The following is a 26,079-nucleotide window of genomic DNA, read 5'->3' on the forward strand; positions in this document are numbered from 1 at the left end:
GTTACATGTGCGAACAGCGGTAGTTATGATGTATGTGGCATTGGGACAGTCACTATTACTGCTACAGATGGTTGTGATTTCATGCTTCTAGATGTCTTGTTTGTACCTGGCATTACAAAGAACTTGTTGTCTATCTCTGCTTTTAATAAGCATGGCTTTCAGGTCATCTTTGAGGATGACAAATGCATTGTTAGAGACAGAGAGATGTATTATGCACTTAGGCTGTCCGGCACCCTACATAAGGGTCTATTTTTGTTGGATACATATGACAGACAATCTCATGATGCTTTAGCAATCACTACTCTTTCACCCGCTATGCAAAATGCGGAGCTATGGCATACCCACTATGGACACATGAGCTTTGGGAGTTTGTTGACCCTTCAGAGGTGTCATATGGTAGATACATTGCCTCTAGTGGAGACTCCACCTCCTCATGAATGTGAGGGATGTATTTTGGGCAAGATGCATAGGTTTGCCTTCAAAAAGGATGGTGCAATGCATGTTGTCTGAAAAATGCAGCTTATTCACTCTGATGTTTGTGGTCCCATAAGGACACATGCACTTGGAGGTCATCAATACTTGTGTACATTTATTGATGACTACTCTCGGTATACATGGGTGTATGGGCTAAAGGCAAAATCCGATGTGTTCATACATTTCAAACATCTTGTTACAAAGCTTGAAGCTGAAACTGACTTAAAAGTGCAAACACTTTGCACAAAAAGAGGGGGGGAGTACATGTCTTGTGCTTTTGAGACATATTTGCTTGATCATGACATTATGCATCAAGCCACTGTTAGAATGACTCCTCATCAAAATGGTGTTGCTGAAAGGGAGAGTCGGACTCTTATGGAGATGACTCGTTGTATGCTAAAAACCAAGGGGCTACCTCAAATTTTGGCTAGAATGCCTTCAGTGTGCAAATCATGTGTTGAATCATGCACCCACTAAGGCACTAAAGACAATCGCACCGTTCGAAGCTTAGCATGGCAAGAAACCCAAAGTAGACTACTTTCCGGTATTTGGTTACATAGCCTATGCACATGTTCCGAAAGAGCTTTGTGGGAAGCTTGATGACAAGGCTGTAAAATGCATATTTATTGGCTATAGTTCGGAGAGCAAGGGCTATCGCTTGTATGACCCACGCATGAAGAAAATCTTTGTCAATAGGGATGTCCTATTTGCTGAAAATGCTGCATTTTCACATGATCAGTTTCAAATGCCAACCACCCATGACATTGGTGATGTCTTTTGAGGATCTTTTGGCACTTACTTTGGAGTCTATGCCTGCTGTAAATGGCATGACAAACTTAATACAGCAAGCTGTTGCTGCACCATATGCTCCCGAATAGCAGGGTATCGATGATGGTTTGCCACATGCAGTGGAAGAAGCAGTACAGCATGAAAGGGCTACTGTAAATGCAGCCAAAACAGTCGCAAGATGGCTGTTACAAACTCTCCAAGAGAGTAAAATGGATGCTCCTATACCTCAACGCACTAGAAGGGCTGCCAGAAATGCAGCAAATGATGCAAGGGGGGCACATTTGATTGATTTTACGGAAGTAGATGATTGTGATGAGCATGTGTTTATGAGCTCACTATTGGATGATGATGAACCTACTTCCTTGGATGAAGCTCAACAAGATGTACATTGAATGCAGGCCATGCAAGATGAGTTAGACTCTATTGCTACTAACTCTACATAGGATCTTCTGGATTTACCACCTGGCAAGAAGGCCATTGACACAAAATGGGTTTTTAAACACAAACGCAAGGCTGATGGTACAATTGACAAGTGCAAAGCACGGTTGGTAGCATAAGGCTATGCACAAAAGAAGGGCATAGATTATAAAGAAACTTTTGCTCCTACATCCGGTATGAGTACGGTGAGATGCATGATTGCTATGGCTGCAAATTATGGCTGGAAAGTACACCAATTGGACATTAAGACAGCATTCTTGAATGGCGATTTGCATGAGGATGTTTATGTGTCACAACCTCCAAGGGTTGTGGTTAAAGGGAAAGAGCACATGGTATGCAAGCTGCATAAAGCTCTTTATGGTCTCAAACACGCTCCTCGTGCACGGTACTCCAAAATTGATGCTTATTTGGCTAGCAAAGGGTTCAAAAATAGTCCAACTGCTCTCACTCTATACATTAAGAATGAGGGGGGAGACTTGCTAATTATCATTCTTTATGTAGATGACATGCTACTCATTGGACCTACACAAGAAAAAATTGCAGATTTTAAGGCTGAATTAAAACATACATTTGCTAGGTCACATATGGGCTGCCTACACTACTATTTGGGGATTCAATTCACCCAAAATTAGCATGGTATCATCATGTCACAGTCACAATATGTAGATAAGTTGTTACATAGGTTTAGTATGCAAGATTGCAAACCTATGTGCACTCCTATGGAGCCAAGCTTAAAGCTATCTATGCATGATAGTGAACAGATGTCTGATGTTGCAATTTACAGCCAAGCTATTGGCTGTCTTATTTATCTTTGCAACACACGCCCTGACATTCAGTATGCAGTATCTCAAGTGAGCAGGTATATGTATAGCCCACGGACCATACATTGGCAAGCTGTTAAGCAGATCTTCAGATATTTGCAAGGTATTCAGTCACATGCATTATTATTTCCTGGGGGAGAGACTTGCACTTACAAGCTTACAGTGATTCAAAATGGGCTGGTGATGCAGACACTAGGCAGTCTACTAGTGGACATTGTTTCTTTCTAGGCCGTTCATGCATTTCATGGCTAAGCAAGAAACAACCTACAATGGCTACCTCATCTTGTGAGGCTTAGTACAAGGCAACCCTCACAGCAACAGTGCAATGTATATGGTTGCGCAGATTATTGGTTGATCTACATTTACCATTGGAGGGTCGTACACCCATTCTTTCTAATAGTCAGAGTGCTATTGCAGTAGCACGAGATCCTGTGTTTCATAGCATGTACCCACACAAAAAAATGTTGCAGACATTTTCACCAAGGCACTACCACGCAATAAATTTGAGGCTTTTTGAAAGTCCTTAAACTTGTTACCCTTTGGTGATTGATCATCCTTGTACTTCATCACATTGGCATTGCAAGGGGGTGATAGAATTTGCCGATTCTATGGACAACGCCCAATGTAATTTATGTGGTGTGGACACTTATTAAAGTGTCAATGTAAGGTGTGTACACCCAGTGTCTTAGAAACTTAAAGTAGTGACACTAGGCTCTAGAGTAAAATAAACCTAACTCTAGTTAGTTGATGGAAGGTTGGTTAGGTCAACCCTTGACCTAAACATAAGTTGTACTTTCACTCTCTCTTTCATTCTAGCAAGTACACTCTTTTCTTTTTTGCTTCAACTCACTCTCTTATTGTCATTGTCTCTCCTCTCTCTCTCCATAGCTAGCTGCCATTTTCCAACATGTCTATGCTTCCATTGCTACACCACTTTTGATAGAAATTGCCTACACTGGCAAATACATAATGCCTTTCATGTGAGCTTGCTTAGGCCTTTTCATGGTGATGCGCTAGAGAATGTTGTAAAGAAAAATACCCTAACACAAAAACATAAACAGAAACCGTACGACAAAGCACAGACTGATAAAAAGAACACAGGAGTAACTCAGAGACAATGAACACAGTGAATAATTGAAATGATATGACTACTAATAATACGATACTCATGCAGCAAACACACTATGCACAATGAATGAATACTGAACCTCAAACTCCTATATCTCTAGGATCAAGGCAGGGGTAATGAGCTGGAGAGTGTATTGTAGTCCGAACGGATCCCGAATCACAGCAAGGCAGCCAACAGATGTCGAACACCAGCAAACGCAGCAGTGAGACGCTGGATCTGATGCAAACAGCAGTGAGGTGAGAGAAAGACTAAAAACAGAGCCTATAGGAGAAAGACTAAAAACGGAGCCTGCATGAGAGAAAGACTGAAAACGCAAGCAAGACAGTCTGCAGGAGAGAGAAATACTGAAAACGAAGGCAGGACAGCCTGCAGAAGAGAGAAAGACTGCAGTGCCTGCAGACAGGAGAGAAAATTGTCAGCGCGGCAACTAGAGCGTGCAAACGCAGCAGCTTGCTGGCGTGCCAGGCTGTACGACAGCAGTGCAGATGAACAGCAGTCAGTCGCCATGCAGAAACAACAGCCATCAGCGTGTGGAGGGCTGGAAACAGGCGCCAAACTGAAGGGAACAGTGATGGACATCAAGGGCTAAGATATCCTCCGTGACCGGGGTGTGGGCAGCAAGCTGGTAACACCTGAAACCTGCAAAAACGAGATTTTGAAAGAGTGGAGGGCTCGCTGCCAATTTATAGAAAATTAGGGATCTAGATCCTCTCCCACTTAACTTTCTCGATCCACTCCCCATTTTAGGATTTTGGCTACAATAAGCCTAAAATAAGCATGTTTTGGGGTTGTTTAAGTATCTAAGTGCATTTCTTAGCACAACATCCCCTCTTAGGCCCAAAATAGGGTGAGAAAAGTAGGCCAGCCTAAATTTTGATTTACCCCAAGGCGTCCTATCCCAAAGCAGCCAGGGCATTAGACAAAAGGTGCACATCGGTTGTCCAGTGGCCTACCAAGACTACAGAGGCGATGGATATCTTACCAAGGGAGCCCAAGTGATCACCCCAGAGAGGTCAGGGCATCGGACCAAAGGTGCTCGTCGGCTGCCCAAGGGCCTACCAAGGCCTACAAAGGCAGATGGAATCAACAATGGACTTGTTTTTTTTTTTTTTTAAGTGTTTTGAAAATACATAAGTAATATAGGAGTAGCGGCCGATTAAGTGACTGATAGGAAAAGATAAAGAGAGTTTTAAACCCAAGTTATTCACATAAACTAGCAAGCCAATCCCTCGCATTGACGAGGATAAGTGCCTAAGGATGATAAAAGTGAGTGTATGTGCCAATCATATGTTGAATATGTGAGAGGCAAAAAAACGATGGGCTTAGCAAGACAAGCAAAGCAAGCAAGGGTAGAGAAACTACCTTTAGGAGAATTGCCATGTGTTATGCTACGAATATGGTGGATCCTAGAGTCGACCACTCCAAAAGACCGAAAAAAATAAATACGCACAGATGCATGTTGGCATGAACAGAATGCCAATGCATAGGGTAACGCAAAGGGAGATGCAAGATGTCATGCTCATGCAATATGCTATGCAACGGTGCTATTGGGACAGTGCCCTCGCAAGGAAAGTGTTCGCTTGTCCAAGTGCTCTTTTACAATCAAGTCATCCTGATAGTGCGGATGAAGTTACAAATGCCCATAATACAATACAAAAGAATAAGCGAATGTAATGCCTAAAAAATGGTAAGCATCATCACTGTCACGATCAAGAGTAGGAGTCGCCTCCTCTCAAACTGGAAGGGAAAGCAAGAGGGAAGTGCCCTCTCCCCATCAAGCTAAAGAAGTAGGGAAGCGTGTACCTAAGCCGATCCTGGGTAGCAAGTACTGAAGAACCGGCCGGTTAACAGCTTTGGTCAAAATATCTGCAAAATTATCTGATGAAGGCACAAACTCTAGGCGAATAGTGCCTAGCTCAACCTGCTCTTTGAAAAAGTGAAAGTGAAATCCCACATGCCGTGTCCGTGGTGTGATGATCAGATTGTCCGCAAGGGCAATGGCACTCTGGTTGTCGCAATAGACAACTATGGAAGAGTCACATGGAAAATGAAGCATCCTGCCAGTAAACTTCTCAGATAGATGGCCTCGGTGGTACCATCGAAGAGAGCCCGGTACTCAGCCTCGGCCGTGGAAGCCGTCTCCATCTCTTACTTACGGTTGGACCAAGAAATGGGAGCCGTGCCCAAGGTAAAGAGGTAGCCGCCACGGGAACGTCGGGTGTCAGAATCTCCTGCCCAATCAGAATCAGAGTACCCCTGCAAACATAAACCAGAACCATATGTCAAGCCATTAGAAAAAGTACACCGCAAATAACGCAACACATGAAGACATGCAATCCAATGTCACATCCTAGGTGCTGTGAAATACTGATTGAGTATACTAACTGAGTAAGCTAAATCTGGCCTAGTGTGAATTAACCAAATAAGTTTTCCTACAACAGAACGATAGGTGTGTGCATCGAAGGATTGTCCTAGGGTATCCTTCGACAAGTGGACAGTAGGATCAATAGGCGTGGCCACTGGCCGTGTCTGATTTGAAGTATACTGTTCCACAAGCTGAAGTGCGTACTTCTGCTGTGACACAAAAATACATCCTCCAGAACGAACTACCTCCATCCCCAAAAAATAAGACAACAAACCAAGGTCTATCATTTCAAATGTAGCTTTAAGCTTAGCCTTAATTTCCGCTAAGGCAGCAAAATCTGAACCTGTGATGAGTAAGTCATCAACATATAGCAGGATATAGCTAACCCCCTCTGGAGTGGATCGAACATATAAGTTCGGGTCATAAGGGGTAGAATGGTATCCATGAGTCTGTAAGAACTCATCCATTCTATGGAACCAAGACCGCAGCGCTTGCTTCAGCCCATAAAGAGCTTTCTACAAGCGGAATACCGTATCCCTAGGGTTCCCTGAGGGAAAGCCCGGTGGCTACTCCACATAGACTTCCTCCTCCAAGTATCCGTTCAGGAAGGCACTCTTGACATCCATCTGATGTATCGGCCAGCTATGGTGAGCGGTGAGCGCGAGTAGCAATAGCAACCGAAAGGAATCAACCATGCAGTAGGGGCAAAGATCTCTTCATAATCAATGCCGTACTTCTATTGAAACCCTTGCACTACAAGGCGAGCCTTGTACTTGTCTAAAGTCCCATCAACTTTTAGCTTTGTCCGAAAAATCCACTTTGTCCCGATGACTTTCTTGTGGCTCGAACGATCCACCAATGTCTAAGTTTCATTTCGATCAATACTCTCTAGCTCCCTTTCCATGGCCTCTCGCCATTGAGGGTACTGAAGAGCCTCCTGCCAGGTATTCGGCTCAAAATGCGCTATGTAATCAGCTGTAAACAACGATGCAAATGATACCTAAGGAGCAAGCCGGGCAGATCTTCTAGGTCCCTCCGGAGTGAAATCCGGTGGTAGGATCCCCGAATCCTGCATGGTCTACTGGTACCAGCGAGGTAGCGGGTCTCGCGAAGGGGACCTAGGAGGTGAAGAAACTGCGGGAATGTCAAGAGCGGGAAGTAGACCAGGCTCAATAGGCACGATTTCTGATGATGTGGAAGAAGAAAGCGGATCGGAATCCAGCCCAGAAGACTGCACAATATCCCTCTCGTCAAAGACGACATCCCGCCTGACGATCACCTTGTTTTTCCGAGGATCGAACAAACGATAGGCTTTCGCTTCAGAGGAATATCCCACAAAAATAAGGAGATCAGCTCAGGGAGTAAGCTTTCCTATCTTGTCATCAGGCGTCTGTGTGTGTGTACGCACAACACCCAAAGACTTTAAAATGGAAAATAACAAGCCGAGAGCCAAAAAAATGCCTCATACGGGGTCTTTTGAGGAAGAGCCGCAGTCGAACACCGGTTGAGGATGTACACCGAAGTATTAACAGCCTCGACCCAAAGGCACTCAGGAAGCTCTACTGCGAACAGCATAAAGCGTACCATTTCCATGACTGTGCGGTTCCTACACTCTACGACTCCATTCAAAGAGGGGGAGTTGGTAGAGGTGAGTTGGCGAGAAATGCCATACTTCTGTAGAAACTCGGAAAACTCGTGGGAGATAAACTCACCACCGCTATCACTTTTCATGCACCCAACACGACGACCAGTCTGGTTATGAACCAGTAACACCCAAGCAGAAAATGATGTGAAAACATCTGACTTATGCTTGAGAAAGTACACCCACATGTATCGAGAATGATCATCCACTATCAAAAAGAAGTATAACGCGCCGTTCAAAGCAGCAATGGATGTCGACCCACAAAGATCAACGTGAATCAATCTAAGAGACTTCTCAACTCTATGTGTAGACTGCTGAGAAAATGGGATACGGTGCTACTTCCCGAGCTGACAGGCTTTACACACATCTCGAGCTAGCTTCAGGCGTGGAAGGCCCTCAACCACCTCACCACATGACAACTCATAAAGTGAGTCATAACCAAGATGCCCTAAGCAAAAATGCCAATGACGCTCATTTTGCGTAGGCTCCCGAGATGTGACTAAGGCCTGGAAGCTATGGAACACGGAGCCTTCGGCGGTCGGCTTGGTCACAAAGTGTGTCATGTAGTATAGGCCATTAGGTTGTGTCTCACTGTGAGCAATCACTAAACCAGTCAGAGAGTCAAGGACCTTGACCGTGGTCGCTGTAAAGAAAACTACTCGCCTCAACCAGCAAAGCTGCTGAACAGATAACAAGTTCACCCCAAGCTGAGGGACATGATATACATTGTCCAACGAAGCGAGATCTGGACCCTTAACTGGCAAAACCAACGCAACCTTAAGCCTGAATCTTGACCGAGGAGTTACTTCCTACACGGACCCGCCCGGCTGCAGAGGCTCGAGTACGGAAAGTGTCCTCTATAGGAGTCATGTGATGTGTAGCTCCACTGTCCACAATCCAAAATGGAGCTAAAGTACTCGACTATGCCAAGTGGGCCTTTGCAGTAACCTCGTCGGGAGGCAACTTACAGATGTGGACGAGACTCGCATCTGATATCTCTAACGTCCTCGTGACAGACCACCCCCTTGAAATCCTTGCAATCATCCTCGATTGCACTGTAATGTGTCAAAGCAAACAAAACTGCACTGGAATTTTCACAAAAGGCATCATAGTCAACACAACATTGGCCACTGTTGGCTAACTATCTCATATGCCCACCATTTGCTGAGAATTTCCAGCTAGCATAAACATAGCATAAAGCTCAACAATAGTCCAGAACTGTTGCCAGAAACTCATCGGATGCATCCCAAACTCTTGTTTCTCAACAGTGCTGACTACACCACCATAGTAAAGCATAAACCGAGCCGAAACCATGGCTGAATTGTCAATGGCATTCAATACACATGCTGCTGTCCATAGAACCAGCTGAATACCACTGAAACTAATGATCATTCACTGAAAACCAACACTCGGAAATCAGTCTCTCATGATTATAACCTGATGCAAATGTACAATTTCACAGCTGCAGTGAAAACCATACCCATCTGCATACATACCATAGTGACTATAGTGACCTCATGGCACACATACTGTTAGCACAGTACCTTGGATGCATGCTGAATACATCCGAGATCCACTATACACGAGAGCAATCCATTCCTGGAGGAGTGGAAGTGCTACCTCCCCCTCGAGTATCAGGTGGTACTCTGGACCCTTGCCTTGCTGAACCTGAAAGAGCCCGATCCAAAGTCGACTCTAACTGAAAGGCATCAAGGTAAAGCTACAACAACTGAGGATGGTCTGCCAAGTCATCCTCTTCCATCCATTTCGCATCCATTGGTGAACAATTGTGAAACTTCACCCAATAGCTTATGGAAGCTTTACCTTTGACTTTTCTCTTTATGTGCCAAAATCTGCTCAGATACTAATATCTTATTCAACTCCTCGACATTGGACTGAATTTCAGCAGATACATCCTTGGGCACATCAGCATAAAAAAGCCTCAATAAGCTCACATGAAAGGCATAGTGTATCCACTAGTGTAGAGGCAATTTCAGCCGATATACCACATCGCTGATCCTCTCTAACACCTGGAAAGGTCCATAGTTCCTCATTCTGAACTTCGGATACATTCCCTTTTGCCCTTTCACCTTGTCAGCCTTGCCTTTTCAAAATGCAACAATATATAATCACCCTTTGGAAAATACAAAACACATCCATGGCGATCAGCTGCTCTCTTTTTACTTTCCCTAAGTTCTCTGAGATGCATACTTTATTCTTACATAAGCTGTAATAAACTCTGGCATCTTTTGCCTACCATGCTTCACTTGCTAACATACAATGCATGTCCAATCTTTCATCACATGCAACCCAATGTGATATTCCATACATCACTGATTCTCTCATGTGCTATCATCGTTATCAGCTTGTTGTTGATTAGGACAGTTCCTAGCAATGTGTCCCTCCTATTCACATATGTAACATTTATTAGCAGCCCTCAATTCTCTATGCTCTACCACACTTTTCGAAGGTCTTTGCTGCTGTTTTTGCCTCTTTCCAGCCTGATTTTCAGATCTGCCATTTTTCTCAGCCTTCATTTCCTTGACATTTGACTCATTATGGTCTTGAAAGCCGGCATCTTTTCCACACAGCAATGTATCAGCTGTAGTAGCAGTTTCTATAAGCTGAGACATGCTTGAAACAGTGGATTTAATGCAAAAATCCCTGATTCCTTTAGGCAAACCACATACATACTTCTCCACCTGCTCATGAAGGGGAACTGACCGATAAGAAGTGACGGGCAGCAATGCATCCCAAAACTTCTTATTCTATTGCTCTAAATTCTTGCATTCCTTTGCATCAAGCTTGTTCCAAGCTCTCATGATGTCCACCTCAAAGATACTAGTCAACCAATTCGATGCAAACATTTGCTTAAATTGTACCCATGTTGACGGTGCTCTACCTTGCATCAAGAGCGTGGACCACCACTGCAATGCATTTCCCTTCAAGAAAGCGGCTGCCTTTCGAATCTTAGAGGATTCGGTGAAGTTTCCCCCAAAATAGGCTACATCAAACTGCTGAATGAAAGTCAAAGCTTTCAGCCTATCTTGTGCACCACTGAACAGTTCAAATTTCACACTTTTACCTCCCTCATCATAGTCCTTTGTTGGACCTATGGGAGTCAAATTGTCATATATGGGCTGCTACAAAAAGGGTGCATTTGCTGTATTTCCATGATAGCCAGCATTAAACGGAGCATTTGCATGGCCAGCACTTATTCGGGTCACTGCAGAAATTACAGATCAGCCCACCAAAAATGGCTGAAATCTCCTCCAAATGGCTGAGAATTGCTGAGAATGGTTGAGCATAGGCTGAAAGAGATGAGAGAATGCTGTAGAGAGAGAAAATTTTGAGATTTGTCGCGAAGAACTTATCAAAATCAGCTGCTGCCCTGCTGTACCAGCCCCAAACGGATGCACCACAACAATAGGAGCATCAAAGACTGTGATCTTTAGGAGAAAGTGCATCAGCAGCAATTGTCAGCTTCCCAAGGTCAAGAATATGCAATCTCCATCACCAAAATGGTCTCCAATGGCTGGGAAATGGCCCCAAAAGCTGGCAGTGACAGTCCAACACCTCTTTCCAACAGCTCCAAAATGAAAAAACAAGATTTCCCTCTCCCTTCAGCCCTATTTAGCCTTTCCCTCACTTGCATGGAAAAGTTTTGCCAAGTGGCAGCTTTCTTAATCCATTTTCAGCAATTTCCAGCCATTTAATTAATTTTCAGAATTAATTAATTCTGAAATTTAATTCAGCCCTTAATCCATGCCCAAAAATTTGACCTTGCCCATCCAAAAATTAATTGGCTAGGCCATTTGCAACCCAAAGTGGTCCCATGCATTGACTGACCCTTGGACAAGCATTAATCCATTAATTAATGCCTAGTCCCTAGTGACACCACTGACACTTAATGGCCAATTAATGGTCCTCGGGGCAAACTGAAACCAAAATTCACCTAGAATCTAGCAAGTGTAACTTGTTAAAACTTTTGCCTTTTACACCCATCTTTTTCACAGAGTCCTTTGGCCTTCAACTGTGAAAAAGTAGCTTGCACCTCACACGTGCAACACATGTGCATCTTTTAATTGCACATTTGATTAATCCTTTAATCAAATGTCAATTAAACATAAGCAAAGCATCAAATTTTCACGTCCTCGTGACAGATGATATGGGCCTCTGCAGACCAGTCAGACAAGCCCTCTGGAGTTGAGAACGTTGTCGACTGAGATGACTGTGCGGTAGAAGTGTGAGTCTAACCTTTAAACTGCCCCTTGCCATCACCCTGCCTCCCCTGCTGGGGGGTTGTCTGACTGAGGGGCGGGGTTTTGAGACTTAGGTTTTGGTGTTATGCCTCATGCCTTTGATCAACACTCGTCGTCAAAATGGCCAGCCTTTTGACAATGTTGACAATACCTATTCTTTTTAGGTATATTCTGCCACCCAGGTTTGAATTGTGACTGGGAGTTTCCTTGAGAATCCCCAGATTGATTTAGCTTTTGAGTTTGATTTTGATTTTGAGTGGAGGTTTGGTTTGGTTTGCCCTTCCCTTGTTGCTCTTTCTAAGAATGAGTAAGAAGAGCCCCCTCTGAAGAGGAATTCATATGAAACTGATCGAACAACCATGCATGCTTGCAAAGAGACCGAAATAAAGGAACAAGATGGTTGTGGCTAGTATTGTTCCAACTTCTACTCCAACGGAGCAAGTAACCAAGCTAATAACTGTAACTCCGAAAGTTGAAGACTCAATTTTGCATGGTAGGCTTTGAAACTATTCCTTTCACAAAATTGAAGTATTTCTTGGGGAGTTTATTTAGGAACAATGTGATCTGATCGTCAGAGGACTTGGGAGTCCCCGTAGTGGAGAATTCAGCGAGGAGACGCCGATACTCAGCCAACTTGACTTTCAAGTCATCCCGGTCAGTGATTTTGAAAAGCTGAAGCTCATGGTCAAGATTAATACGACAAGTCCTATCTCGAGCCGCATAGCGGTCAGTTAAGTGTGCCCATCACTCTGACGCTAAGTCAAAATGCTGGAGCGGAGAATGAAACTCTAGCAATAAGCCCTGCATCAACTCGACAATAGCGGAGGCATTCCTAGCCTTCCATGAGCGGACGACCTCGTATAAAACAAATGCAGAATCAGGTTGGGGTTTCAACCCCTGCACTAGATCCCATAAGTTCTATGAATCAAGGACATGACTTATCAAATTTAACCAAGTAGTAAAGTTTGACCCGTTAAAACGAGTCTTGTCATTAAATGCATTCTTGCAGAAGATGAGCTAGAACCATGAGGTGTCGAGTCGGTGGAGTAAGATGATGGTGGGAAAGATGGTGGAGGTGAGAGTGTCCGATAAGAGTAAGAAGGAGAGGGAAGAGGTGGATAGGCAGAAGTAGACTGTAAGTGTCCAATGAGTACCGATCGATGCGGAGGCACTAAAACATGAATGTTTCCATAAGGTGCCGGTGTAGGTGGAAGCACTGGGACACAGTAGCCTTGTCCAAAGTAAGGCTGGAACACAGTATTATGACCAAAAGGTCCACTAGGCAATGCCATGGAGGTAAACTATGGAGGCAACCGATCCACACTCAAGAGAGACTGAGTGGCATACCCAAGCTGCAATTATCTCAAAAGTGTGTATGAGGTAGGTGGAATACCACCCACTGGGAAGGATGAGGTCCTAAAGGATGTGCCTATGTTTCCATAACCCCTCGATGTGATATGCAGTACGACATGAGGTGTCTGAAATGAAAATGTAAATGGTGTAAATGGAAATGATAAAGCAGCGGAAGAATGTGGTAGGATAGGTGGGTTTTGAAAGTAAGGTGTATGAGATACAGATTCTTTTTGTTTATTTTTATCATTTAAAGACTAAAAATGAAACTGTGAAGATGATGATACACCATGTAACGAAGTGAAAGAAACATCAAATTCATTCTGATTATGTAAAGTAGACGGAAAAGAAGAAAGGACATAAGAAGAGTTACCTGGCTTTTTCTTATAATCCCCGCGACGTGTGTTAACATACAAAAATTGGTCCTCTAGAGGATCTTTTCCGTTGTCAACAGACTGGACTCTTTCTTCCACATGATCTCTACCAGTATATTGCAAAACAGAAGAGGTAAAAGAAGAAGGCACAAAAGACGAATCAAAAGTACCTTGAACTGGAGAGGACAAAAGAGTTTGAAAAAATGAAACATACTCCGAATCTTGCTCTCCAAGAGGAGGGCCCATCCCTGATGCAGGTCTCGACGGCCCTACAACATCATCAGACTTACGCGCAACATCTGAAGAGTGAAATCCATGCATACCTTCATTTAGAAGCTTTTCTTGAAGGGCAATCCTTCAGTCGAGCTCCTCAATCTTCTTTTGTCGATAGGCTATAATCAGTTTATATTCCTAAGAGGTCAGCTTGCCTATCTTTTCTTCCATGTACTCAGATGTTTCTCCCACCATGTCGGAACTTTGTGAAGCAAGCTGATCAGCTCACTCTCGCTCGGTTCTCGGCATAGACTGATCTAGAGACTGAATCGATGTAAATATGTTTGAAGACATTTGAACCTATTGTTGTTTTTGCTTCTTGCAAAGAGCTTTCAGATCAAAGGCCTAGGTTTCTCAGAGAGTACCGGGCTCTGATACCATGTAAAGAACAATACCCTAACACAGAAACTTAAATAGAAACCGTACGACAAAGCACAGACTAATAAAAAAAACACAGTTAGAGTTAGGATTAGAGTAACTCAGAGACAATGAACACAGTGAATAATTGAAATGATATGACTACTAATAATACGATGCTCATGCAGCAAACACACTATGCAGTGAATGAATACTGAACCTCGAACTCCTGTATCTCTAGGATCAGGGTAGGGGTAATGAGCTGGAGAGTGTGTCGTACTTCGAACGGATCCCGAATAGCAACAAGGCAGCCTCCGGATGTCGAACACCAGCAAATGCAGCAGTGAGAAGCTGGATCTGATACAGGTAGCAGTGAGAAGAGAGAAAGACTAAAACCGAAGCTTGCAAGAGAGAGAGACTAAAAACGCAGGCGAGACAACCTGCAAGAGAAAGACTAAAAACGAAGCCTACAGGAGAGAGAAAGACTGAAAACGCAAGCAGGACAGCCTGCAGAAGAGAGAAAGACTACAGCGACTGCAGACAAGAGAGAGAAAACTGTCAGGGCAGCAGCTGGAACTTGCAAACGCAGCAGTTTGCTAGCGTGGCAGACTATACGACAACAATGCAGATGAACAGCAGTCAGTCGCCAGGCAACACAGCAGCAATCAACGTGTGGAGGGCTGAAAACAGGCGCCAAACTGTAGGGAACAGTGATGGACAGCAAGGGCTGAGATGTCCTCCATGAGCGAGGTGTGGCCAGCAAGCTAGTAACACCTGAAACCTACAAAAACAAGATTGTGAAAGAGTGGAGGGCTAGCTGCTAATTTATAGAAAATTAGGGATCTAGATCCTCTCCCACTTAACTTTCTCGATCCGCTCCACGTTTTAGGGTTTTTGCTAAAATAAGCCTAAAATAAGCATGTTTTGGGGCTGTTTAAGTGGCTAAGTGCATTTCTTAGCACAACAAATATATCTACTAAATTTCAGCCTGAGGTTGAAGAGCTTAATGAGATACTAGTACCGGAGGAAATTTTGGCACACGGAAGATTAGGTATAAGGTTTCCAGACAGTACTTGGGGAAGTTTCAGAATTATTCACCAATGGATGGAGGAGAATGACTTAGTAGACCATCCTCACTTGTTGCAGCTTTACCTTGATGCTTTCCAATTAGAGAACTTTAGATTGGGCTCGGTCAAGTTTAGTAGAGCAAGGGTCTAGAGTACTACTTGATGCTCGTAAGGAAGCTAGCATCTCCGCTCCTCAACGATGGACAGCTCTAAATATAGTGGATCTCAAGTGTATACAACATACATTCACGGTATTGTAGTGACAATATGTTTGCTATGAAATCACTATTCAATGTCCTACGCACTATGTTTGATATGCATATGGTATGGTTTTTCATCTACAACTCTAAAATTGTACATTTGCATCAATTAATGATCATCAAGGATTGATTGCTGAATGTTGGTTTTCAATGTATGGTCACTAATTTTAAGTGGTATTCAGCTTATTTTATGGACAGTAGCATATTTTATGATGCGATTGATGTTTCAACCATGGTTAATGCTATACGATGGCCCGCGATTAATGGATCTATCACATGAAATCTGACAATATTTTTGAGATTCTTTGTGAGTCTTATGTTATGTAATATTGGCTTGTAATTTTCAACATGTGTTGGGTATATAGAATGGTTGAACAGCAATGTGCAATGTTCTGTTGACTATGATGTCTTTCTTGTAAAAATTCCAATGCATTATTTTGCTTTTGATGCATCTAGCAATGCAATTAGAAATGATTGCAAGGATTTTAAGGAGAAGGCTTGTCATGAGGACATGTATTTTTGCAAGCCTCACTTAATATGTGGATTAATTTTTAATCGCATGTTTAAGTAAATGTTGCGTATGTAAGGTGCAACTAAGGTTAGTGCAAATCAATAAGTCTGGGACTTGAGGAAATCAACGGATGTCAAAGATAAAAGTTGTAGTTAGTTATATTGCACAAATACTAGGTGGTATTTGGTACCAGTTATTGGCCTAAGTCATTTATTTGGCCGTAAGTATCAATTGGTGACACTAGAGATATGTCGTTTAATCGTACTTAACGTCAATCTAATGATCAAAAATGGCACAGGGATACTTTGGAGATGAAGCGACCTAGCCAATTTAATTGCTAGTTGGTTATACTATTTTTCTAGACACATAAATAATCATTATATTAATTTTTAGTAATTTTAGACTGAAAATTAATACAATATTGTGGATAATGCTAGAAACTCATTTGGAAAGTTGCCACTTGTTAAATTTTTCAAAGGGAGGCTAGGAAAAACATGGGAAAGGCTGGGAGAGCAAAAACGAAGGCTGAGAGAGAGAGAGAGAGAGAGAGAGAGAGAGAGAGAATCATTCATTCTTGTTGGAAGCACAACATGTGGAGCTCACACAGCCATCATGAGCTGAGTTTCTGCCATTACCATCAAGCATTTGCAAATTTGGAGCTGTCAACAACTGCACGAAATCCCACACAGTTGAGTGACAACTCCAAGCTCAAGGCATCAACAAATTTTAGGTCTCCAAGTACAAGCGACAACATTTATTGCTGTTGAGACAAGGTACCTACTGAATTTGACTGATTTTTCAATCATTTCTCACAAAAAAAAACTCTGAATTTTCTCTCTCCTCAACATTCTCTCTCATTCCCCAACCATTTCACAACCTTGCTTTGAAGATCTCAATATTTAGACCCTTGGAAGCTGAGGAATTCTAGTTTTCTTTGCTGTAAATCCTAATTTACAACAAAAATCAAGATTTACCAACTGCCTCAAAAAGCGTGCCAAACATTGAAGACTCCAAGTCTTGAATTACTCACGGCTGAAGGTGATTTTCAGCTGAAATCAGGTGGAGGGCCAACCAGCCTTCAAATTTGGGGCTTTTCCTCTCTTCTCGAAGTGGATGAAACCCAATCGATTGCCTGAATCAAGGAGCAAATCAAATTGAAGACTTGCTAGTCACTTTGGACAGCAAGGGGAGTTTGAATTGCAAAGAGGATTGGGAGAATCCCATTGTAAATCAACTTCTACTTCAATAAAGCTAAAGAAATACCAAAAGGGGCACCACTTTTTCGGTCAACCAAGTGTCCATTGTCCAAAGATTAAAGTAGGTAAATATGTATTTTCAGTTTTGCAATAAATGCTTAGTGCTGTAGAATTAGCACCCATCCACTAAAAGAAGGGTGGTTTCACTCACTCACTCTCTCCACCAAGGAAGCAACTGAGTGAATGAATGAAAGAGCTTGACTGTCTATAAATAGGCCCAAAAGATGCACAAGTTGACCAGCCTAACAAGGCACCTGCATAAATACTAGTAGGACAGTCAAAAAACTGGTGCCAGAAAATGGGTGGCCAGTCTACACATCTAGCAACAAAATACATAATAGACTAAATGCACAGTCTCACACATGAAATGTCTAACAAATAGGATCGAACCAAAAGAAATTAGGTAAGTTCTTACTTCATCATGTGTTGCATCATCTCCATAAGTAAGCCACTCTTTTGTTCCACTACTCCATTCTGTCAGGGAAATTAAGGAATAAGGTGATGAATGCCATGTGATGTAAGATAATCCAAAGAATTGCTTTGAGAGAGACTCATCCCTCCCTCCTGCGTGTGGATGGCTACAAATGCCCAAGCACATGCCTTTGTAACTCTACCTATAAAGATGAATGTCATCCCCCGCATCTAATCATGTAAGATATTCCAAAGAATTGCTTTGAGAGAGACTCATCCCTACCCCCTACATGTGGATGGCTACAATGCCCAAGCACATGCCTTCGTAACTCTACCTATAAAGACAAACGTCATCCCCCACATCTAGTTATGTAAGACAACTAAGCAAGCATGGGACCAGCTTGCCTCTATATACGAAGTGTGCAATTAAGCATGGTTGCTTATCTCCATAAGGAACTAGAAGATCTCCACATGAATAAAGGAGGTAATATGGATCCTATTGTCACTAACATTAAAGATTTTCAAGAGCACGTCTTAATATTAATGAAGTGGTAACAGATGATGAACTTGTTTCTATTACCTTAATGGTTTACCTGATCATATCAAGGTTTTGCAACTACTTTGCACTTGGTAACTATGGGAAACCAAGTTACCAATACTTTCGACCAGCTTGGTGTCTTATTAAAAAAAAGTTAGCTCTAGAAGCTTTAAAAAAGCCAGCCCCTTATAGAATAGACATTTGTGCTTCTAGTCTTCGATTGCAAGTTGATTGAGAGACTAAGTTCAACAATAAGTTAACATTCAAAAATGGGGCCAGCCACCCTCATGCAAGAAAAAAAATCCAAGGATAACGTAGAAGAGATAGATTGGTCCAGAATCAATGCTAAAATAGCCACTAAGAATTGGGAACGCATATAAATCAAATACAATGATATTGTGACAAATTGAGCAGTCCTGTGAAACCATGAGAGTGAAAAGTCTTACCTCAATGAGAGTTCCCATGTCTGCACTGCTCCCATGGTAATAATGATAAAATTCTGGTGGTAAGGCTCCATTATCTTGAAATGAGGCATTTGAGATTTCCACATTGCTACTTTGATTTTCATCCATTTTCATACCTTGAAATGAGGCTGTCATGTCTCTCCCCTCTTTGCCTAAGCCTATTGACTCCCCAACCTGGTCCAAAGGCTTTTCATAGTGGAGGCCTGCAGTCGAGGACATGGGAGCCACAGATTTTCCAGCTTCTTCAGCATTAGCAATGGCAGCTGCAGCAGCACTTGTATCAGCAGCTGCTGCAGCTTGTCGTTCTTCTTCCTCTACTGCAGCTTGAACTCGTTCCATGAATGCATTGTCCTCTTCCGGAAAGAAACAACCTGACAAAGAGTAAATCAGCTAAAACACAGGCTAGATCACAAAAAATGTAAGATGCATTTAGTATTATTATAAAGAAACTTTGAAACCTTGTTTCTTGAGCCTTTGGATTCTCAGGGAACGTAGCTCTTGAAGTTTCTCAACAATAAGAACTAATTCAAGCTGCATTGTGAGAAGAACAAACAATAATATCAGATTTTTGATAGACTGACAAAAGATAACAGCATATAAGGACAGGACTGCTTGCCTCTTCCTCAAGTTTACGCCTCTCTTCTTTGGCTTTCTGTTTGGCTACCTCCTTCATCCTTTCCATCTACAGTACCATAGCTCCAAGATTAAATAAAGGGGGAGAAAGACAAGCTCAATTGCTATATGACTATAGGGACACCTTCTACATCGCTACAGACACTGCAATCACACCTTCCGTCTTGCTATATCCTTTGCAATCTCTCTTGCTCTCCATTCATCGGCTTCTTGATCTGCCTGGTCATACCTTGCCTTTTCCTGCCAGAAACCAAAAGCCAGCAGTTGAATATTTACAGCCTGCAACAATGGCAAGCCTACAAGAAGTGCCAGTGTCACCTTGCGAAGGGCTTCTGCCACGAGCTGTCTCCGCTTTTTCCTCCATTTGCGATTGCGCTTTGTCTTTAGCTGCCTTGCAGACACTCTGGCAACTGCAGCAGCCTCTTCCCATGATGCAGATCCTTGCAAAACAGGGAGTAAAGCTGCAAGCTGACTTTCAACAGAGCGCTGCAGACTAGTTGCAGCCTTTAAGGCAGATGATTCAAGACTTTCAACCAGAGATCCCTTTCCTTTTAGCACCTCAATCAATCTTGTCAAATCAGAATAATTTGCAATATCTGGACTTTCTGGTCTTGATCCCTCACCAGATGTAGCTTTCAACAAAACCACCGCTTCCAACTCATCAGCCCTGTAAAAACAAAGCCAAATAATGAGATATGATACCATTATAATACTATTTCTTTTATAACAGCTGCATCAGTCAAAAAAGAATTCTACGCGATCCTGAATAGAAAATTATTCATGATGTACACAAAGGTCAAGCATGTGCTATCAGTCCAAGAACTTTTCCAGGTGTGAAGACAGTGGAACTGCACCTTAGAGACAGATTCCCATATAAAACCTTAAGCAATCCCCCAATGTGCATGTGAGATCAACAATCATAGTTGTTTTCAGACTCCTATGAGAAAAACAATACACGTTTGAAAGACAAACGTTTGAAATGACCATTTCAGACAACTTTTTTATGTGTTCAGAGTAGACATACTGAGGTTAGATACAGAGAAGACTTGGATGACTTGGATCCAACCCCCCTGCGAGGATGGCACACTACCAGACCCACTTCCTTCACATATCCAAGGATGGTTTCATCACCCGACCCAGTTACATGGATACACAATTGCCTCATGGATTGTGCACAATTATTGGTCAAATCTGTACCTCATCCCACCACCTAAGGATCGAGACTGGCAGATGGGAGGGCATACAGATTAAGGAACACATATGCCCACTATGTGCTAGAGAGCCAAAGACAAAGGGACACTACATCTACTAATGCATGGTATGTAGGATGAAGCAATCATGAGAGACCCTCAATATACCACCCAGCCTCGCTAAGGAAAACGCAGGAAGAATCGTGTGACAAAATCCCGCCAGCCGTCGATTTCTCATGAGTTATACTAATTTATAACTCACTAATTGTCTTGTTCCCACTTACATTCCTAAGCCCCCGAACCCCGTACGGGCGCCCAAGGCCCCGGACGGTCATCTCTCGTGCTGTTTCACCATAAGTTACATTCATTAATGTAACATTTCCTCCCCCTTAAGAATCGGTTTCGTCCTTGAAAACGATACTTGGAAGGTCTAACTGAAAATTGGGAAATCTTTTCCTTAATGTGCTTACTCGCTCCCATGTTGAGCTTTTTTCTGACCAATCTCTCCATTTTACCAAACATTCTTGATAAATAGTATGCCTTGTTCGTCTATTACGAACATTTAGAACTGTTTCTGGTTCATATGGAATAGATTGGTCACTGAATAGCTCCTTAATCTTATCATTTAAGACTAGATTATCCATATTACCTAGCTTCTTTCTCAGCTTGCTTACATGGAAAACTGGATGTGTTTTACTACCAGCAGGTAGTTGGAGCTTGTAAGCCTATTCCCCCACCCTCTTAAGTATTGTGAAAGGGCCACAAACTTAGGTGAAAGCTTTGGACATCCTCCCGTTTTCATGGTTTTAGTTTGTCTAGGCACTTTAAGATAGACCAATTCTCCTTCTTCAAAGGAGATGTCTCTTTGGTGAGGATCTACATAAGCTCTAGCTCGATTTTGAGCTTTCTTAATATTTTCTTGAGCAAATTTTAACATACTATTCATATCCTCCAAAAAATCCTTTGTTACTTGAACCTTTTCCTTATACAGGCCTACTCTGTGAGGGGCTCTAGGCTGAAACCCATACATTAGCATAAATGGACTATATCCACTCTGTGAGGGGCTCTAGGCTGAAACCCATACATTAGCATAAATGGACTATATCCAATGGAAGAGTGTTTGGCACTATTATATGCAAACTCTACTATCGGTAAATACTCTTCCCAATTAGTTTGCCTTTTACTTACATATGCTCTCAACATATCTTCAAGGATTTGGTTAACCCTTTCAGTTTGCCCATCAGTTTGCGGGTGCTCCGCCATGCTCATGCTAAGTTTAGTATCCAACTTCCTAAATACAACACGCCAAAATTGACTATCAAATTTTCTATCCCGATCAAAAATTATATTTGCCGGAAGGCCATACAATCGGTATATATTTTCTATGAACAATCTAGCCAATTCTAGTGTTTTAACATCAGTTGAAGTTGGCATAAACCTAGCCATTTTGGTTAACCTATCCACAATCACCCACACAGAGTCGTGACTTCTCTGTGTCATGGGTAACCCGACAATAAAGTCCATGGAGATACTCTCCCATTTTCCCGAAGGAATCTCTAATGGGTGGAGAAGTCCTCCCATTTTCAATCTTTCAGCTTTATTAACCTGGCACTTATTACATTTGACCACATAGTCAAGGACTTATTAACTCCTAGGTGTCCCGCACTAGGGGTATCATGACACTCAAAGAGTATCTGGCACCTTATTTCTTCATCTTTCGAGACACATACCCTACCCTTGTAGAGTAAATAACCATTATCAATGGTAAAATTCTTTCATTTGAATCCCGTTTGAGCAACCCCTGGTGCTCCATTTCCTTGTTGTCCTCAAATGTTCCTTCCTCAATGGAGACCCTTCCATTTGGATCCCCATTAAAAATTGCCTCCCATATGTTAGAATATGCCGGATCAACCTGGCATTTCCCTTTTCAGGATTCAAGCAAATCGGAAGAGAATTGAGTAAAACTCAATTCATTTATGTTGGGCATTCTACTGAGCACATCAGCCACTATATTGTACTTTCATTTTCTATATCTTATTTCATAGTCGAACTCTTGGAGGAGTTCAGCCCATCTGGCTTTACGCCCTTGTAGATCTGGTTGGTCATTAAGCCACTTAATGCTTTCATGATCTGACAAGATCAAAAGTTTGACACCGTACAGATAGTGCCTCCATTTCTTCACTGCATGTACTATTGCATACAACTCCCTCTCATAAACGGAATAATTATGTTTGCATGGTCTAATTTCTTGCTTTCAAAAGCAACCGGTCGACCCTCTTGTAATAAGACCACACCTACTGCCCTGTCATTGGCATCAACTTCAACCACAAATGGTTTATTGGGATCCACAATTAATAGTATTGGAGTTGTAGCAATAGCTACCTTAAGTTTTTAAAAACTTTCATTTTGATCCGTTCCCCAATTAAAACTCTTCCCTTTCCCTTTAAGTTGATCTATCATTGGAACAGCTATCTTGGCATAATCTTGAATGAATTTACAATAAATTCCAGATAAACCTAGAAAGATCTGCAGCTCTTTCAGGTTCCTTGGAGATGGCCATTCAATAATTGCCCTTACTTTTTCTGGATCTATCTTGATTCCCTCTTTCGAGATAATATGCCCCAAATATTTGACCTCTTGCGCGAAGAATTCACATTTTGCTTCTTTCGCATAAAGGGAATGGATTCTTAACAATTGAAAATACTAACCGTAAGTGTTCCAAATGTTCTTCTCTTGATTTACTAAAGATCAAGATATCATCCAAAAAGACTACTACAAAGCGTCCTAGATAGGGCCGTAACACACTATTTATCAGCTTCATAAATGTAGCTAGTACATTTGTGAGGCCAAAAGGCATCATCAAAAAATCATAATGCCCGTATCTAGTACAAAATGCCGTCTTAGGAACATCCTGGGCCTTAATTCTTACTTGGTGATAGCGTGATCTTAAGTCAATCTTTGTGAAGAATTTTGCACCTTGTAATTGATCAAAAAGATCTTCCATTCTGGGCATAGGAATTTTTTTCTTCACCGTTATCTTATTAAGTGCTCTATGATCAACACAAAGTCGTATAGAACCATCTTTTTTCTTCACCAATAAAATTGGTGAAACCGAAGGTGAATTGTTGGGTTGTATAAACCCCTTATCAAGGTAATCCTTGATTTCTTTCAACTTCTTGGTGTTGTGTTTCACTTAGCCTGTAAGGTGGTTTAGAAACAGGGCGTGTATCCCTATCTATGTCAATTGGGTGATTTACATCACCCCTATCTGGTGGAAGGCCACTAGGTAAGTCAGAGAGAAACACATTTTTAAATTCATCTAACAAAACACTTAATTCATTATTTACATTCAACTCACAAGTATAAGAAAATTCTTACTTTATATTACAAAAAGTAAAAGTGTCCTGTACAGGGGAAAACCATAACATGTATACCTCACAGGCTTTCTTCTTCATCAACTTCTGTACTTCAAGGGAACACATCAAAGGGTTATCAGATACTTCATGTTCACCTTGAATCACAAAAGTCTTACCATCCCTTTCAAAATTCAGTGTATTATGATGATAACTACACTTAAAGGATAGTTCCAATCCCCATAGCCACTCCCTCCCTAGAGTGATATCGGCCCTTTCCATATTCATAATTTGGAAATCGAGCTTATCTTTATATCCTTGGATCCTGATTTCCAAATTGGATACCATTGTATCCCATATTTTGTTATCCTCGCCTTTCATCATACGAACAATGTATTGATGCTCGCTCTTTTGTTGGGGAAGTTTCAACTTTTTGACAAGTGCATAACTTATGAAATCGTGGGTGGTAGAGTCATCAATCGTGACTCAGACCCTCTTCCCACGTATCGATCCATGCACTCTAAGTAAATCATGTGGCCCAAAGGTAGGTTGCCACATGGCAGTTGACATGCAACACCTGTGTTGTACATCCTTGTGCAAGACCTCTAAAGATTTATACCTTTCATGCCCCTTCAATTCCAAGGTCCGCACTACATGGATTTGTTTCTCTTTTTCCTTGCCCTTGTCCTTATCCTTACCTTTATCTTCCCCCTTCTTTCTTTGAGGACAATTCTAAGCAGCATGGTTAGGGGATAGGCAATTGAAACACAACCTTTCTTTTTTGGCCTTATCAAAGTCATCTTGACTTAGCTTCGGCCGTACATTTTGTCTCTTTTCAAAGGGTTGTTAATTACTCTTAAGGAATGGCATTTTCCTTTTGGATTTACCTACAAATTTTTAAGGCCTCAAATTCCTTAGTCTTGGGCTTTGTGTCGAAGAGACTAGTGAGCGCACCTGGACGCGTATTATCTTCATTGATTAATGCAAATTTAATTGCCTCTTCAAGCGTCTTAGGTGAACTCCTTTTGACTTCCTTTTTACACGCCTTATCTAGTCCCCTTATAAACCTCTTGTCTTTGAAATTCATCTATTCCTTCCAATTTGAGGATTATCTCACGATACTCCTCAAGATATGTCAGCAAAGGTCTTCCCTTTTGTCTAACAAAATCCCAATCTTCCCAATTTCTTTCCATTTCATTCTCAGGAAGGAATTCTTTCAGAAAGACCGATTCAAATTGAGCCCAAGTTTCAGGTATTTTATTTGCCTCCTTTAAAGTTCTCTACCATTTATATGCCTTTGGCCCCAAGGTTAAACTGGCCTCCAGCGCTTGAAGATGTGGTAGAGTACTCTTTAATTTGTGCAAGTCCTCCCATTTTTGGAGGAAGTTAAAGATAGTGTCTTTGTTTCTATCTTTTTCCTCTCCATAAAACTGAGGAGGTTTCACGTCTTTTAACACTGGGTTATCCCTCAGTATTCCCTTGGGTCTCGCATAGTCACATATACATCTTTCGAAGAAGATGGAATATCCAAGGCCTCTTCTTTACCTTTATCCCTTTCGAGCCTTTCTAGCAATCAGGCTAATTGGGATTTTATTTGGGTGAGTGCCTGAGTTAGCAACTCCATTTGAAACCCCTGTTATTGCACACGAGCAGTTAAATCATCAAATTGCTCTCATGTAGCAAAAAATTCTTCCCAGTGTTCTTGTATTTCAGTTTCATGGGGATCCACCATAGGGTGGTCCCCGGAACTAGAGCCTTCCATTGCCCCCTCTCTCTCTTTCCCCTCCATCTATACACTGGAATTGGAAAGAAAATGTAAGAAATTTGCAGGCAAAGGTGGGGCACTTCCCTGTATTGCGTAAGAAGGGTAGGAAACAACTAGTCGATTTGGAGATGAGCACCGCTGCTAAAGGCCGTGTCTATTCTAGAGCGAGGGGTAGCGTTGCTCTGTTTCCGACCTCACGTGGTTCCCCTTCCTTCAAGGACAGAGAGATGCTAGTTCCCCTCTGGGTGGCAACGACCTTGTCCACTTGCGACTTGGAGACGGGCGCCGCTGCTAAGGGCCATATCCAGGCACCGGCTTTGCATCCCAATTCACGTACCAGCTGGTGACATCTGCCCT

The 26,079-nt window shown here is 42.2% G+C and overlaps 1 protein-coding gene across 2 annotated transcripts in view; it reads right to left on the reverse strand.

Annotated features, from left to right (window-relative positions):
• Positions 1–26,079, reverse strand: part of LOC148015895 (U11/U12 small nuclear ribonucleoprotein) — a 39,417-nt gene that overhangs the window by 11,335 nt on the left and 2,003 nt on the right. Inside the window, exons 2-6 of one of the 2 annotated variants that reach the window (XM_087663716.1) lie at positions 19,733–20,081; positions 19,571–19,654; positions 19,398–19,463; positions 19,240–19,312; positions 18,764–19,134 (exon numbers count right to left, since the gene is read on the reverse strand). In XM_087663716.1, the coding sequence (XP_087519842.1) occupies positions 18,764–19,134; positions 19,240–19,312; positions 19,398–19,463; positions 19,571–19,654; positions 19,733–20,081 (943 nt within the window). Of the gene's footprint in view, positions 1–18,763; positions 19,153–19,239; positions 19,313–19,397; positions 19,464–19,570; positions 19,655–19,732; positions 20,082–26,079 lie in introns of both variants that reach the window. The other variant, XM_087663715.1, reaches the window with a different exon arrangement.

Source organism: Lygodium microphyllum, chromosome 23 (assembly GCF_053477565.2).
Source record: "Lygodium microphyllum isolate KBCC chromosome 23, Lygodium_microphyllum_v1.1.10, whole genome shotgun sequence".
Taxonomy (NCBI): domain Eukaryota; kingdom Viridiplantae; phylum Streptophyta; class Polypodiopsida; order Schizaeales; family Lygodiaceae; genus Lygodium; species Lygodium microphyllum.